The sequence below is a fragment of the Callorhinus ursinus genome, unplaced genomic scaffold, assembly GCF_003265705.2.
Source record: "Callorhinus ursinus isolate GAN/ISIS: 27379988/994484 unplaced genomic scaffold, GSC_fseal_2.0 scaffold39, whole genome shotgun sequence".
Taxonomy (NCBI): Eukaryota; Metazoa; Chordata; class Mammalia; order Carnivora; family Otariidae; genus Callorhinus; species Callorhinus ursinus.
In genome coordinates this window covers 19,481,320-19,495,606 of record NW_027397101.1, presented here as the reverse complement: position 1 = coordinate 19,495,606, position 14,287 = coordinate 19,481,320, and the positions used below count along the sequence as shown (strand labels likewise).

The window sequence follows — 14,287 nt, the reverse complement described above, 5'->3', positions numbered from 1 at the left end:
TCCTCAAAAGGCTTACTAAATAATGACTATGATGGGTGCGCCTGGGTGGCTCAGTCGTTAAGTGTCTGCCTTTGGCTCAGGTCATGATCCCAGGATCCTGGGATGGAGCCCCGCATCGGGCTCCCTGCTCCGTGGGAAGCCTGCTTCTCCCTCTCCCACTCCCCCTGCCTGTGTTCCCTCTCTCACCGTCTCTCTCTCTGTCAAATAAATAAATAAAATCTTTAATAAATAAATAAATAAATAAATAATGACTATGATGAATGACTGTCTACATATCCATGGTATATGTTAAACACACACACATATAAACACATACACACACTATAGATAGATAATTATAATTTCTTTGCATTGTGATATATATGTCCAACTCTCTTAGTAGTATATTATATAACAGTCAAAGATAATGTTTAATTTATCATTGAATATCCTATTATTAGAGTTACTTACCTATGTTAGGTATATTAAACTAAAATAAATTGTAACAAATACATCTACCCATGTGCAAATCAAAATTTTAGGCATTTAAAACCAAACTCGAAAACATATGCATAATTAAATATCACAATGATTCCATAATGGTGAAAAATGTTGTAATTTGTCACTTCTAGACACGTTGATATTTTAACAAGACATACTTACCTCAAAGTACATTGATGCAAAGAATAAAAACACTACTAGGAATATAAGACTGTGCAATATATCCTAACACTGGTTTATTATAAACAGAAAATAAATTTCTAACTGATGTTTTCAGGTCCTATTTTCTTATCTTTCTATTTTCTGTGTCAGATCACAAGTGCATCTGAAAACAGAGTATAAGAAGTATGATTTCACAGTACATAGTGTTCTGAGTGATAATAGTTCCTTACAAAGTCTAATATAAGACACAGACATTCTGTTAACAAATATCACTTGGTTCATCTAGAAGATAAGACATAGGAATAAGACAGTCACGTCCAATTCCACATGGATTCTCAGCTCAGATCCTGGTTTTTGCACAGTTTACCTTGCGAACATGATCCGAGTGACATTTCACAAATTCCTGGATAAATGTTGCTACACTCTGCTAGGAGACAGACAGGCTATGTCATGCACAGATCAATAATAGCACTGTGTTTCATCAGCTTCAAAATCAAAAGTGCTTCATCTGGCAAAAGCCACGGCCCTAGAGAATCTGACATATATAAACTGAATACCCTACAAGGAATGTGTACAACACAAGCTATTGGGGTAAGATAAAAGAAAACTCTGGAGATTAGCAATGAAATACAGTAAGAGAGTAGTTTTCTACTTCATTATCACTACAGGTATGAACACAGACCACAAAAATGAAAATGAAGCTATTTAATATTCTACAATTCCTGACAGAAAAAAAAATGAGTCCAGTACAATTTAACACCTCAGTCTCTTAAATAAGAGTTATATAAATAAACATAAATCAAAGATAAGTGTAAGTTTAGGATACAATAGCAATCACATATATCTACACAAATGAAAATGTTTTATGGAGATCCATGAAATACAGTTCTTTTAGAATTACAGGGTTTGCTAAAAGACTCTTCAGATTTAATAGTGGGTATCCAAGTTTCTATGTTAGATTTACATATTAGATTATATATGTTAGTTTATATGTTAGATTAACCTAAATTTATATGTTAGATTATATGTTAGATTAACTTAAAAACCCAAGATATTTGTTGAATGGGTTATGTTATAGGTTGATATAATGAGTCAAGAGATAAAAATCAATTAATGCAGTCCTTCACATCAACAACCTAAAAAATAAAAATCAATCACGTCACTAGATGCAGAAAATCATCTGACAAATTCAACACACATTTACAGTAAGAACTCTCAGTAAATTAGTAATAGAGGGGAGCATCCTCAACTTCATAAAGAATATCTACAAAAGCCCTATAAGTAACATCATACTTAATGACGAGAAACTTGAAGCTTTCCCACTAAGATCAGGTGCAAGGCAAGAGGTCCCCTCTCACCCTTTTTGTCATACTGGAAGTCCTAGCTAAGTCAGCAAAACAAGTAAATGAAGTGAAAGGCATCCAGAATTGGAGGGAAGAAATAAAACTGTCTTTGTTCACAGATATGATTGTCAATGCAGAAAATCCAAAAGAATCAACAAAAACAACAAAAAAAACCTCGTGGGCCAAGTAAGTGATTATGTAACAGTTGATGGATAAAAGGTTAATATATGAAAGTCAATCCCTTTCTTATATACCAAGAGTGAACAAGTAGAATTTAAAAGCAAAATATCCCATTTACATTTGCATACTTAAAAAGTAAATACTTTGATATATATCTAACAAAATATGTACAATGTCTATTTGAGAAAAACTAAAATAGTTTGAGTAACAAAATCAAAGAACTAAATAAATGGAGATAGTCCATGTTCATGGACAGGAAGATACAATTGTCAAGATGTTAGTTCTTCCCAATTGGTTCTACAGATTCACTGTAGTCCCATCAAAATCCCAGCATGTGAATATTGACAAACTGATTCTAAAGTTTATATGAAGAGGCAGAAGACCCAGATTAGTCAACACAGTATTGAAGGAAAACAACAAAGTTGGAAGACTTTTTTTTTTTAAAGATTTTATTTATTAATTTAACAGAGAGAGAGAGAGAGAGAGAGCGAGAGCAGGAACATAAGCAGGGGGAGTGGGAGAGGAGAAGCAGGCTTCCCACCGAGCAGGGAGCCCAATGTGGGACTCTATCCCAGGACCCTGGGATCATGACCTGAGCCGAAGGCAGACACTTAACGACTGAGCCACCCAGGCAGCCCAAAGTTGGAAGACTTAACGCTACCCAATTTCAAAACTTACTGTAAAGCTACAGTAATCAAAACATGTGGTATTGGTAAAAGAATAAATATAAATAGGCCAATGGAATAGAATAGACAGCCCAGAAATAGACCCATATAAATAGTCAACCGATTTTTGACAAAAAAGCAAAGGCAATGCAAGATAAGATAGCCTTTCCAACAAACTGTGCTAGAACATTTGGACATCTACAGGCAAAAAAAATAAATCTAGACACAGACAGACCTTATTGCCTCACAAAAATTAATTTGAAATGGATCACAGACCTAAGTGTAAAATGCAAAGCTAAAAAATTCCTAGAAGATAAAACAGAAGAATCTCTAAGTGATCTTGGGTATGGTGATCACATTTTAGATACACCAAAAGCATGACCATGAAAAAAATAATTGATAAGCTGAACTTCATTAGGATCCAAAACTTCTGCTCTACAAAGTACAGTGTTGAGAGAATGAGAGGGCCCATTCTGCTAGAGACTGGAAGCAAATATCTACAAAAGACATATATGATAAAGGACTTTTTCCAAAAAACACAAAGAACTCCTAAAACTCAGCAGTAAGAAAACAAAGAACCCAATTAAAAAGTGGGCAAGAGACCCAAACAGACATCTTACCAAAGAAGATAAACAGATGGCAAATAAGCATATAAAAAGATGGTCCACATCAAATGCCATCAGGGAAATGCAAATTAAAACAACCATGAAATACCACTATATGCTTTCAGAATGGCCAAAATCCACAACATTGTCAACATCAAATGCTAGTGAGAATGTGGAACAATGGGAATCTCATTCATTGCTGCTGGGAATCAAAATGATACAGTACTCCGGAAGACAGCTTAGCAGTTTCTTACAAAACTAAACATATTTTTACCATTTGATCTAGCAATCATGCTTCTTGGTATTTGCCCAAAGGCATTGAAAACCTGTGTGCACACAAAAACCTTTATGGGGATGTTATTAGCAGCTTTATTCATAATTGCCAAAGCATGGAAGCAATCAAGATGTCCTTCAGTAGGTGGGTAAATAAATAAACTGTGGTACATCCCGACAGTGGAATATTATTGAATGCTAAAAAGAAATGAGCCATTGAGCCATGAAAAGACAGGGAGGAAACTTAGGTGCATATTATTAAGAGAAAGAAGCCAGTCTGAAAACTCTTTATATTGTATGATTCCAACTATATAACATTCTGCAAAAGGCAAAGCTATGGAGACAGTAAAAAAATCTGCAGTTGCCAGGGATTGGAGTGGGGTGGGGAGGATAAATAGGCAAAACATAGAGGATTTTTAGGGCAGTGAAAATGAATACATGAATAGATATGTGTCATTATACATTTGTCCAAACCCAAAGAATGTACAATAGCAAGAGTGAACTGTAAGTAAACTTATGCATTTTGGGTAATTATGATGTATCAATGTAGGTTCATGAATTATAATAAATTGTACCTTTCTGATGGGGATATTGCATGTGTAGAGGCATGGACTATAAGAGAAATCTCAGTACCTTCTTTTCAATTTTACTGTGAACCTAAACCTACTCCTTCCAAAATAAAGTTTTAGTAAAAGAACATACAATTTCATTGCTCTCAAGTTCTACCTTCCACAAAACACTAGAACACAGTTCAGCCAAGTTCTTTGACACTCTGTAACAAGGACTGCCTTCTCTCCAGTTTCCAAAAACATGTTCCTCATTTTCATCTGAAACTTCTCCAGAATACCCTTAATGTCTGTATTTCTAGTATGTACCTCAAAACTCTTGCAGCATGTACCTATTACACAGTTCCAAAGCTGCTTCCACATTTTTAGGTATGTGTCACAATAGCATTCAATTGCCAATACCAAAATCTGCATTACTCTGCTTGGGTTGCTATAACAACAACAAAATCCCCATAGACTGAGTGGCTTAAACAATAGACATTTAATATCTTCCAGTTCTGGAGGCTGGAAGTATGTGATCAGAATGCCAGCATGGTCAGGTTCTAGTGAGAACTCTCTTCCTATAAGGTCACTAAACCCACTATGAGGGCACCTCCCTCATGACCTCAACTAAATGCAATTACCTCACAAAGGCACCAACCCCAAAAACCATAACATCAGGAGTTAGGGCTTCAACACATGGATTTTGGGGGAACACACTTCAATCAGAGTGAACATAAACCTCTTGAAATCCTTTGTTATTTAAACAAATACAGAAAGGAAATTAATAAAATAATTCATCTCTTCATATATGAATAAATGGTACAGATTATTCTATTTTCTCTAAGCACATATTATATCAGGGGAAGGCTTATTAGAAAATAAATTTTACAGTATATAACATTTCACAAAAATTTACGCTTGATATCTACCAGCTAATATCTTATATATAATTATTTAATACCTAATACAAAACTTCGGAAGATTTCCTAAAGGGTGGTTTTATAGCTAAAGCTGCATTTTCTTTTATAATATGGATTCTGGTAGTTTGCTTCTATGAGTTAATGCTGTTTAAATCTACATGATGACACATATGTGTCTATAAAGGAGTTTTCACAGTCATAATACAATTAAGTAATGTTACTGGAATAAAAGAAGATGACATTTACATCTTGTTGTTCTTAAGATTTGTGACTCAATTTTCACACTTTTCAGACGAATTATGAGTAAGTCTCTTGAGTCAGAAAACTGAGCATTCAAACTGGAAGAGCTAGTCAATATTATAAGCTTTAACATTTCTGTTCCTTGATGTTCACTTTTATAATAGAGAACTGAATGTTAGAAAAAGAAAACATGTTTTAATTAGAAGTTAATGTTAAGAGAATTCACCTTAAATGCATTTTACTTTGCTGAATTTAATAATAATTGAGGTGCTTTGTCTAATAGTAGGTTCTCTATACATGTGAAAATGTTATATAGCTATTACACTTTACCATATTTTTTAAAAGATTTTATTTATTTATTTTGAGAGAGTGAGCAAGCAGGAGGAAGGGCAGAGGCAGAGGGAGACTGAGGATCCCAAACAGGCTCCACACTGGGTGTGGGGCTCTATTTCACAACCTGAGATCATGATCTGATCTGAAATCAAGAGTCAGACACTTAACCAACTGGAGCCACCCAAGCACCCCTTTCATAATATACATTACAGAAACAAATGTTATGTTGGCAGTAGGTTTTATTAATTTGAATAGAGAATGGTTTTTAATCTATTAGTCTGTCAACCACAAATACATTATCAATAAAAGTCTTACAGATACTATTATTTGTTGGTATATTTCCCTATTTAAAACCAACATAAAAAAAAGTTTTACTGAGATATAATTCACATACCACACTATTCATTCAAAGTATAAACTTTCAGTGTTTTTTAGTATATTCACAGATATGTTCAACCATCATCACAGTGAATTTTAGAATATTATCATCACTTTAAGAAACCCAATCATTACCATGTTCTTTTCCCCCAGCCCAAAGCAAACACTAATCTACTTTCTGTCTCTATAGATTTGCCTATTCTGGATATTTCATATATATGGAATCATATAATATGTTCTCTTTTCTGACTTGCTTCTTTTACTAAATATAATATTTTTAAGTTTCATCCATGTTGTAACATGTATCAATACTTCATTACTTTTTGTGGTGTAATAATTTTCCACTGTATGCATATACCACAATTTATCCTTTCATCAACTAATAGACATTTAGGTTGTTTCTACCTTCTGGTTATTACCAATAATGCTGCTATGAACAATACTGCCTTCTTATTTACTATCATGGTGCAGAGCCTTACGGTAAGACAGAGGCAAGTGCCTAGGCTTTCTCATTTCTTTCCTGAGTATTCACAAAGCTGTGTGAATGCATGTGTCCTCCAGATTCCCAGGAATATGTCAGGGCCTTTCAAAACTTTTATGGACATCTCATTCCACAGCTTTTATTTTTAAGCTATTTGGTTAATATATTATTTGACCTAAACTAGAATCTATCACCTCAGGCAGCCTGAAGTTAAAACACTTGCTTGTAATTGTTTTGACAGTCTCATCCACCCACCTCACCTGCCAAGAAGGCTGCTCACAATGATTGAAATCAGAGGCATGTTTTCAACTGGGGTCTTCAAGGAAAGCATCAGACAGGTCAAATGATGACAACTATTTGGGAATCAGGCTTTCCAGGAGCTATAGTTCCATTCAGCTTCTTCTGGTAGTTGCCAGGCTGCATAGGGACACATGGACCATCTTTATTCCCAGACTACTGCAGAGCTGGGATTATGGAGAATGGGACCAAGGCAAATTACAATGCCACAAAGTTTCCTGTTCTTATTTAGACTCAGCTATTTTTCTTGAATAATATTTCCTAGATTGTTGCAGTCTTTGGTTCATTTCTAGAATTTCCTAGAGGAATTATAAGTGTTCCCCAATATACATGGAAAGTCTCAAAAATGTTTTATAGTTTTCATGTAAAATGTTTTATTTGATCTTCAATCTTTTTAAAGATAGGAATTTATGGCTTAGGAAAGTTGTAACTCCCTTGATCCATCAATTGTCTTAGAATTATTACATTGATTCTTTCTTAGGAGATTAGGTTCTGTACAAAGGGTTATGAAGATGTTGATTCCCAATAATGTTTGCTTGTTTCTTCATTTCTTCTATGGAGGAAAAAAATCTTTAAAATCCTTATGCTAATAGTGATATATGCTACAACACGGATGAACTTTTAAACATTATGCGAAGTGAAAGAACCCAGACACAAAAAGCCACATATTGGAAGATTTCATCTATATGAAATGTCTGGATAGGTAAATCTTGAAAGGGAGCAGATTCTGTCACCCCCAAATTATGTCTCTTTGACATAAGGATTATTTTGAGCTAAAGGCAACCAATTCCCAGCAGATTCAAGAAAAGCTCTTTATCCATTCCCTTCAGTTGCCTAAATTTACATTGGAAACCAGGCCTGTACCAGGAAAAGAGGTATTACCAGAAATACCTTTTTACCTAAGAAATTATTTTTTTTAAGATTTTATTTATTTATTTTAGAGAAAGAGAGTGGAAGGAGGGTCAGAGGGAGAGAATCTCAAGCAGATTCTGTGCTGAGCATGGAGCCTGATGTGGGGCTAAGCTCATGACCCTGAGACCATGACCTGAGCCAAAACCAAGAGTTGGACACAACCAACTGAGCCATCCAAGCATCTCCCTTTTTACCTAAGAACTTTATCTGCATAAGAGAACAACCTTTGTTTTCCAAACATCTCCTCTAGCCTTCCGGTGAAAGGCCTTCCACCCTTTGTGTCCCAGACCCCCACCCCTTTCCTTAGCTCAGGATGTTATATAAGCTTCAATTATCTAGCTGCTTTTTGGGTCTCATATTTTTATGGGGCTCTCATAAATATGAAATTAAATTTGTTTTTCTCTGGTTAATCTGTCTTATGATCATTTAATTATTAGACAAGCCAAATAACCTAGAAGGGAAGTAGGATAAATTTTTCTGCCCCTACAGTCTATATAGAGTATAGATTAGTAGTTGCCTAGAGTTGGCAGAGATGGGGAAGGATCATAGATAAAGGGTACAGGGTCCCTTTATGAAGTTATGAAAATGTTCTAAAATTGATTTTAGTGATACTTGCACAATTTTGTCTATATTGTAACAACCATTGCACTAAATAAGGAATTATATGGTATGTGAATTATATCTCAATAAAGTTATTATAAAAAAATTAATAGCGGGTGATTTAAATACTTCACACTCAACAACTGATAGAACTAGACAGAACATCAACAAGAATATAGAAGAGCTGAACATCATTATTAACCAACTAGACTCAATAGATATATATAGAACATTCAATCCAACAACAGCAGAATACACATTCTTCTCAAGTGCACATGGGGTATTCTGGAGTATCTACTATCTGTTAGTCCAGAAAACAAGTCTTAATAAATTTTTAAAATCCAGATCATAGAATGTAACTTTCAGAGAACGTTTGGAACATGGGTCAGATTTGGTTATAAGGCTACTTTAGGAATGAAGCCAGAACACAGTTCTTATTAGTACAACTATCAAAATAGTAATCCTTTATAATTAAAACATTTACTGAGTATTGTTTGAATCAAAGCACTAGATAATAGAAGTAGAGAATTTAAGCATAATGTAAAATTATGTATGATAGTGATTTAAAAATTATTTTCCAAAATGATGAATTCTGTGTAAGACAAATTTTTAACAAATCATTTTTTTATATAAGCAAATACCTTTAAGAATGGAGACTTAACAAACTGAGGGTTCTAGAGGGTAGGGGGGTGGGGGGATGGGTTAGCCCAGTGATGGGTATTAAAGAGGGCACATACTGAATGGAGCACTGGGTGTTATATGCAAACAATGAATCATGGAGCACTACATCAAAAACTAATGATGTAATGTATGGTGATTAACATAACATAATAAAAAAAATATTTAAAGAAAAAAAAAGAATGGAGACTTAAAGAACAATCTTTCCCTTTTCATTTACTTTAAGATTAAATTATGATAACCAGCAATGTCATAATGTGTCTAAAAACTGTTGCAGAAGGGCACCTGGGTGGCTCAGTCGTTAAGCGTCTGCCTTCGGCTCAGGTCATGATGCCGGGGTCCTGGGATCGAGTCGCACATCGGGCTCCCTGCTCGGCGGGAGGCCTGCCTCTCACTCTCCCACTCCCCCTGCTTGTGTTCCCTCTCTCACTGTGTCTCTCTCTGTCAAATAAATAAATCTTTAAAAAAAAAAAAAAAACTGTTGCAGAAAACTCAATTCACCTGAGTTTAACAAAAGCATAGATAAGTTATAGAAACACATTAAAATAGATATTTATGTTAAAATCTTCACGTTATACTAGTATTTGCAAAGAGGAACTGAGGCAATTACTATTTAATAATTTGATTTATAATGAGAAATTCAAAGCTTTAGACATGGGCAAATGGGCAACATAAATGCATTTATGAAGCCTGTTCTTAAAGTCCAAGTTAAAACACAATAAAGAAAACAAATATGAACCAAACCATACATGTAAAACAAAATATCCACCCTTATAATATAGTCTGTTATAATCAATTTTTAAAGGTCCTTTACCTTTATTGTCTGCCTGCTTGTCTGATATCGTTGATTAGATATTTGCTGTTGCTGAAGGAGTTTTTCATTGATTTCTTTATATTCTTTGACAGACAATTCTGCTGTTTTTTTGGCATTCTGAAGTACACTGTTCTGTTGTTGTAAGGATACAATACGTTCTCGTAATAAAATAATATTGCTACTTGATTTCTGGGCAGTCATATTTTTCCACTTTTCTCTGTTAACTATAAAAATAATGTTTATAATATTTTTTTAAAACTACAGTAAATTAAAAAGATATTGTTAATTTCATATACATTCTTACCTCTGGCAGGAACTGTTGTATGTGAACTCTTTTGTATATTACCATTCTTCTTTTGAAAAGTTGGTTTTTTGGCATTCTTGTAATGAAAATAGTTCTAAATTTGAAGGTTTTATAAAAATTAGATTATTACCCAATAATGACTTCAAGTGAATGAACATAATAAATAATATTATTTCTTTACCTAAAAATATATTTATCTATGCAGACTAAAAAAATTTAAACAATAAAATTCCATAACTAATACCAAGAACTCATAAATGAATATAATATGTGCATTAAAGTTGAACTAGAAAAAAAAGAAGTTGACCTAGCAGGCACAACATACAAATACAAAATCAACCCCAAAGTGGTAGAAATTTAACTTATGGCCAGTTTAAAAATCTAGTAGGAAATATAATAAAAGCAATAAAAATAAAATGAGAATATTTAGTAACTTATGGCTCTATATATCATTATATATATATACATATATATGTATATGTATACATTTTATATATATATATATACTGAAAATATATATATATATATACTGATAATATATAAACCACTATATGGTTTCAATGAGTCCTGATATTACTTCATTCCTCAAAATATTTTTGAAATACCTCATTTGAACTTCTTTAGAACCAGTATATAAGATATATTTTTAAAAAATGTTTCATTGCTTTATGAGGATTCAAGTGCCAGTCATGTACAAAGCACTATAAAAACATCCCAAACAAAACTACCAAATTACCAATATTAGTCACCAGACTTGGTATCAAATTAAATGGACCTAAAATAAAAAAGAATGGGCTTTCATTTCCAGGATTATTTCTGACTAGATATTCAGAAAAATTCTTCTTTTTTTTTAAGATTTTATGTATTTAGAGAGAGAGAGAGAGAGTGTGCCCACACAAGTGGGGGGGGACGGGCAGAGGAAGACAGAGAGAGAGAGAGAATCTTAAGCAGACTCTGAGCTGAGTGTGGAGCCTGAGGCGGGGCTTGATCTCACCATCATGAAATCACTACTTGAGTTGAAACCAACAGTCTGATGCTCAACTGACTGAGCCACTCAGATGCCCCCATAGAAATTCAGGAAAATCTTAAACATTGAAATCAGCACACTTATTTTTTTTTAACATGGCAAAACATTAAAGGAAATTCTGATGCCACAAATGAGGTGGAAGCACGAATCCAGAGACACACGTGACCAACAAAGTGGCCAACCAAATACAGGACAATGGATCATCTCCTCTGAACTTGAAATTCCATGTATATAGCAATACAGAACATAAAAGGCAAGGAAAGATGGCCTAGGCCCCCAACTCAAGATGAGAAACCTGAGGTTACAAATCTAGGATATAGTGTTTGTCAATAGTTTGTCTCTCTCTTTTTTTTTGCTGAGTAGTATTACATAGAATGGATATATCACAGTTTAACCATTCAGCTATTGAAGGTAATTCTGGTTGCTGCCAGTTTTTAGCTATTAGAAATAAAGTTGTTATGACCATTCATGTACAGGTTTTTTGGGTAAACATAAATTTCCATTTCTCTGGGATAAGTGTCCAAGAGGCAAATAGGTGGGTTGTATGATAAATGTATGATTAGTTCCTTTTTTCTTTTTAAAGATTTTATTTATTTGTCAGAGAGAGAGAGAGAGAGAGCGAGCACAAGTAGGTGGAACATTAGGCAAAGGGAGAAGCAGGCTCCCCATGGAGCAAGGAGCCCAATGCAGTACATGATCCCAGAATCCCAGGATCATGACCCGAGCGAAGGCAGATGCTTAACCACCTGAGCCACTCTGGTGTCCCATTTTTTTTTGTTTTGTTTTGTTTTTAAGACTTTATTTATTTATTTTTCAGAGAGAGAGAATAAACAGTGGGGAGGGGCAGAGGGAGAGAGAGAGAGAGAGAAGCAGACTCCCCGCTGAGCACAAAGCCTGACATAGGACTCAATCCCAGGACCCCGGGATCATGACCTGAGCCAAAAGTAGATGCTTAACCAACTGAGCCACCCACCCTCCCCTTCCTTTTTTTTTTTTTTTTTAAAGAAACTGCCAACTGTTTCCCAGAGTGCTCTACCACTTTATATTCACACTAGCACTGTATGTATGTTGGATCCAATCTCTCTGCATCCTTGTCAGCATTTGGTATAGTCATTACTTTTAGTTTTACTGTTCCAAAGATGTGTATCTCATCACAATCTTCATCTGCATTTCCCTAATGGTTAGTGATGTTGGAAATCTTTATGTGTGTTTACCTGCCTTCCATTTATCCTTCTCAGTGAAATGTTTGTTCATGTTTTTTACTCCATTTTCTAACTAGATTAATTTGAATTTCTGTTGAATTTTGACAAAATCTTTATATATTCAAAATATGAGTTCTTTGTCACATATATGGTTTGTAATACTTCCTCCAGTTTATAGCATATCTTTCTATCCTCAAAAGAGGCACTTTCACAGACCAAAATCTCTTAATTTTAATTAAGTCTAATTTATTGATATTTTCTTTTAGAGATCATGCTCTTGGTAACATATCTAAAAACTAATAAGCTTATTATCACCTGTTTTTTTTTTTGGCTAAGATATAAATACCTTAAGATTTATATTTAGGAAAATAATATCTATTTCCATTTTTAATTATACAAAAGTTTGTAACAAATTAGTACTTAAAAATTATTTAATTATTTAAATTAAAAACATAGCTTATAATTAAGCAACACTGTGTCATATACCTTTGGGGTCTTGCCATCTGTATTTGAATGTATTCGTACCATTTCTTTTCCTTGCATTTGGCTGTCTTCTGTTTGGTCACTTTCTTTCTGGTCTCTTCCATCCTCTATAGGACTTATTTTCTGGGATGTTTCTACAATAATTGTTCCTAAATCTTGAGAGGTCTGTGCTTCAGAATCACTGCTTTTGAAAAAAATGGGGGAACATAAAATCCAGGAAGAAGAGTTGTTAAATGTACCTCGTTTAAGTTCAAGACCAAATACTATTATAGCACATATAGCATGTAAGCTACAAGTTTAATTTGAGCATTTCCTGGTTTTCTATGTTAGGAAAATTAGTCTAAACATGTACAGTCTCTTATTTCTGTGGATTCCGTACATGGCCTCTAACTTCTTAAGATGAATAAATAAGTACAAGTAGGACTATCTTTAACCTGATGGGGCATCTACATTGGTGACTGAAATTTGAATGTCACTTAAATGGAGACCCATTACTGCAGTAAAATTAGCAGACTCAGCAAGCAAGCACTGGCCTGGGACTTGAGTGCTGGCTATATGGCTCTTTCACTTACTTACTGTCTCTGCACCATGTTTCTCCATCTGATAAATATTATATTGTATCAGTGGGTCCTGATTTTTTTCACAATTATTTCACAACCAAATATCCTCTTTATTATAATTCCCTTACGTACACCATGTGTGAAAAGTGTATCTATCAAAGAAAAAGAGTATGCCTATTGAAAAACAGTTCAATGTCATAGTTACTTGTCACCCAAATGAAAAGAAACTACATGTTAAAAAAAATGTTTCCCAAAATTGTAAAAATCTCATCAAGAAATTAGAATATCTAGTATCAAATGCCTAGTAGTACCACTTCTGTAGTACTTCTACTAAGTGTTAACTCAGGAAGCACATGTTTTAACAATGCCAGGGGTAGAGCACTTATGACTTTCTGAGCCAGGGCAGAAAGTTTTAATATTTCCAACAGAAAAGTTTTCCCTTAGTCTCGGGAGTGAATCCCTGAGTCTCTGAGGCTTTCACCCACTGATCCCGGTTCCATCTCTTATGTCCATTCATCATTCAATAAAATGCCTGGTAAGTACCAATTATATGCCAGGCACTTTTCCATGCACAAAGGACAAAGTAGTAAGTGAATAAAGGAGATAAAAATCCCTGCCCTTATGTAGCTGTCATCCTAATGTGGTGGGTTCAGATAACAAGAAAAATAAGAAAAATCTATATTATGTTAACAGTTGGTGCTAATGGAAGGAAAATAAAAGTGTTGAGGTTGAGTAGAACATACAAATAAGTCCAATCCCTTTTCCATATGGATGATCTCTTAACTATTTGGATATGATCATT

At 34.2% G+C, this 14,287-nt stretch overlaps 1 protein-coding gene across 7 annotated transcripts in view; it reads right to left on the bottom strand.

Annotated features, from left to right (window-relative positions):
* CNTLN (centlein) overlaps positions 1 to 14,287 on the bottom strand; it is a 294,410-nt gene that overhangs the window by 57,883 nt on the left and 222,240 nt on the right. For 5 of the 7 annotated variants that reach the window (XM_073880839.1, XM_073880843.1, XM_073880844.1 and 2 more), the window contains exons 16-18: positions 12,929 to 13,109; positions 10,214 to 10,307; positions 9,910 to 10,133 (exon numbers count right to left, since the gene is read on the bottom strand). In XM_073880839.1, coding sequence (XP_073736940.1) covers positions 9,910 to 10,133; positions 10,214 to 10,307; positions 12,929 to 13,109 — 499 coding nt within the window. The remainder of the gene's footprint in view (positions 1 to 9,909; positions 10,134 to 10,213; positions 10,308 to 12,928; positions 13,110 to 14,287) is intronic. The other 2 variants (XM_073880842.1, XM_073880841.1) reach the window with 2 other exon arrangements.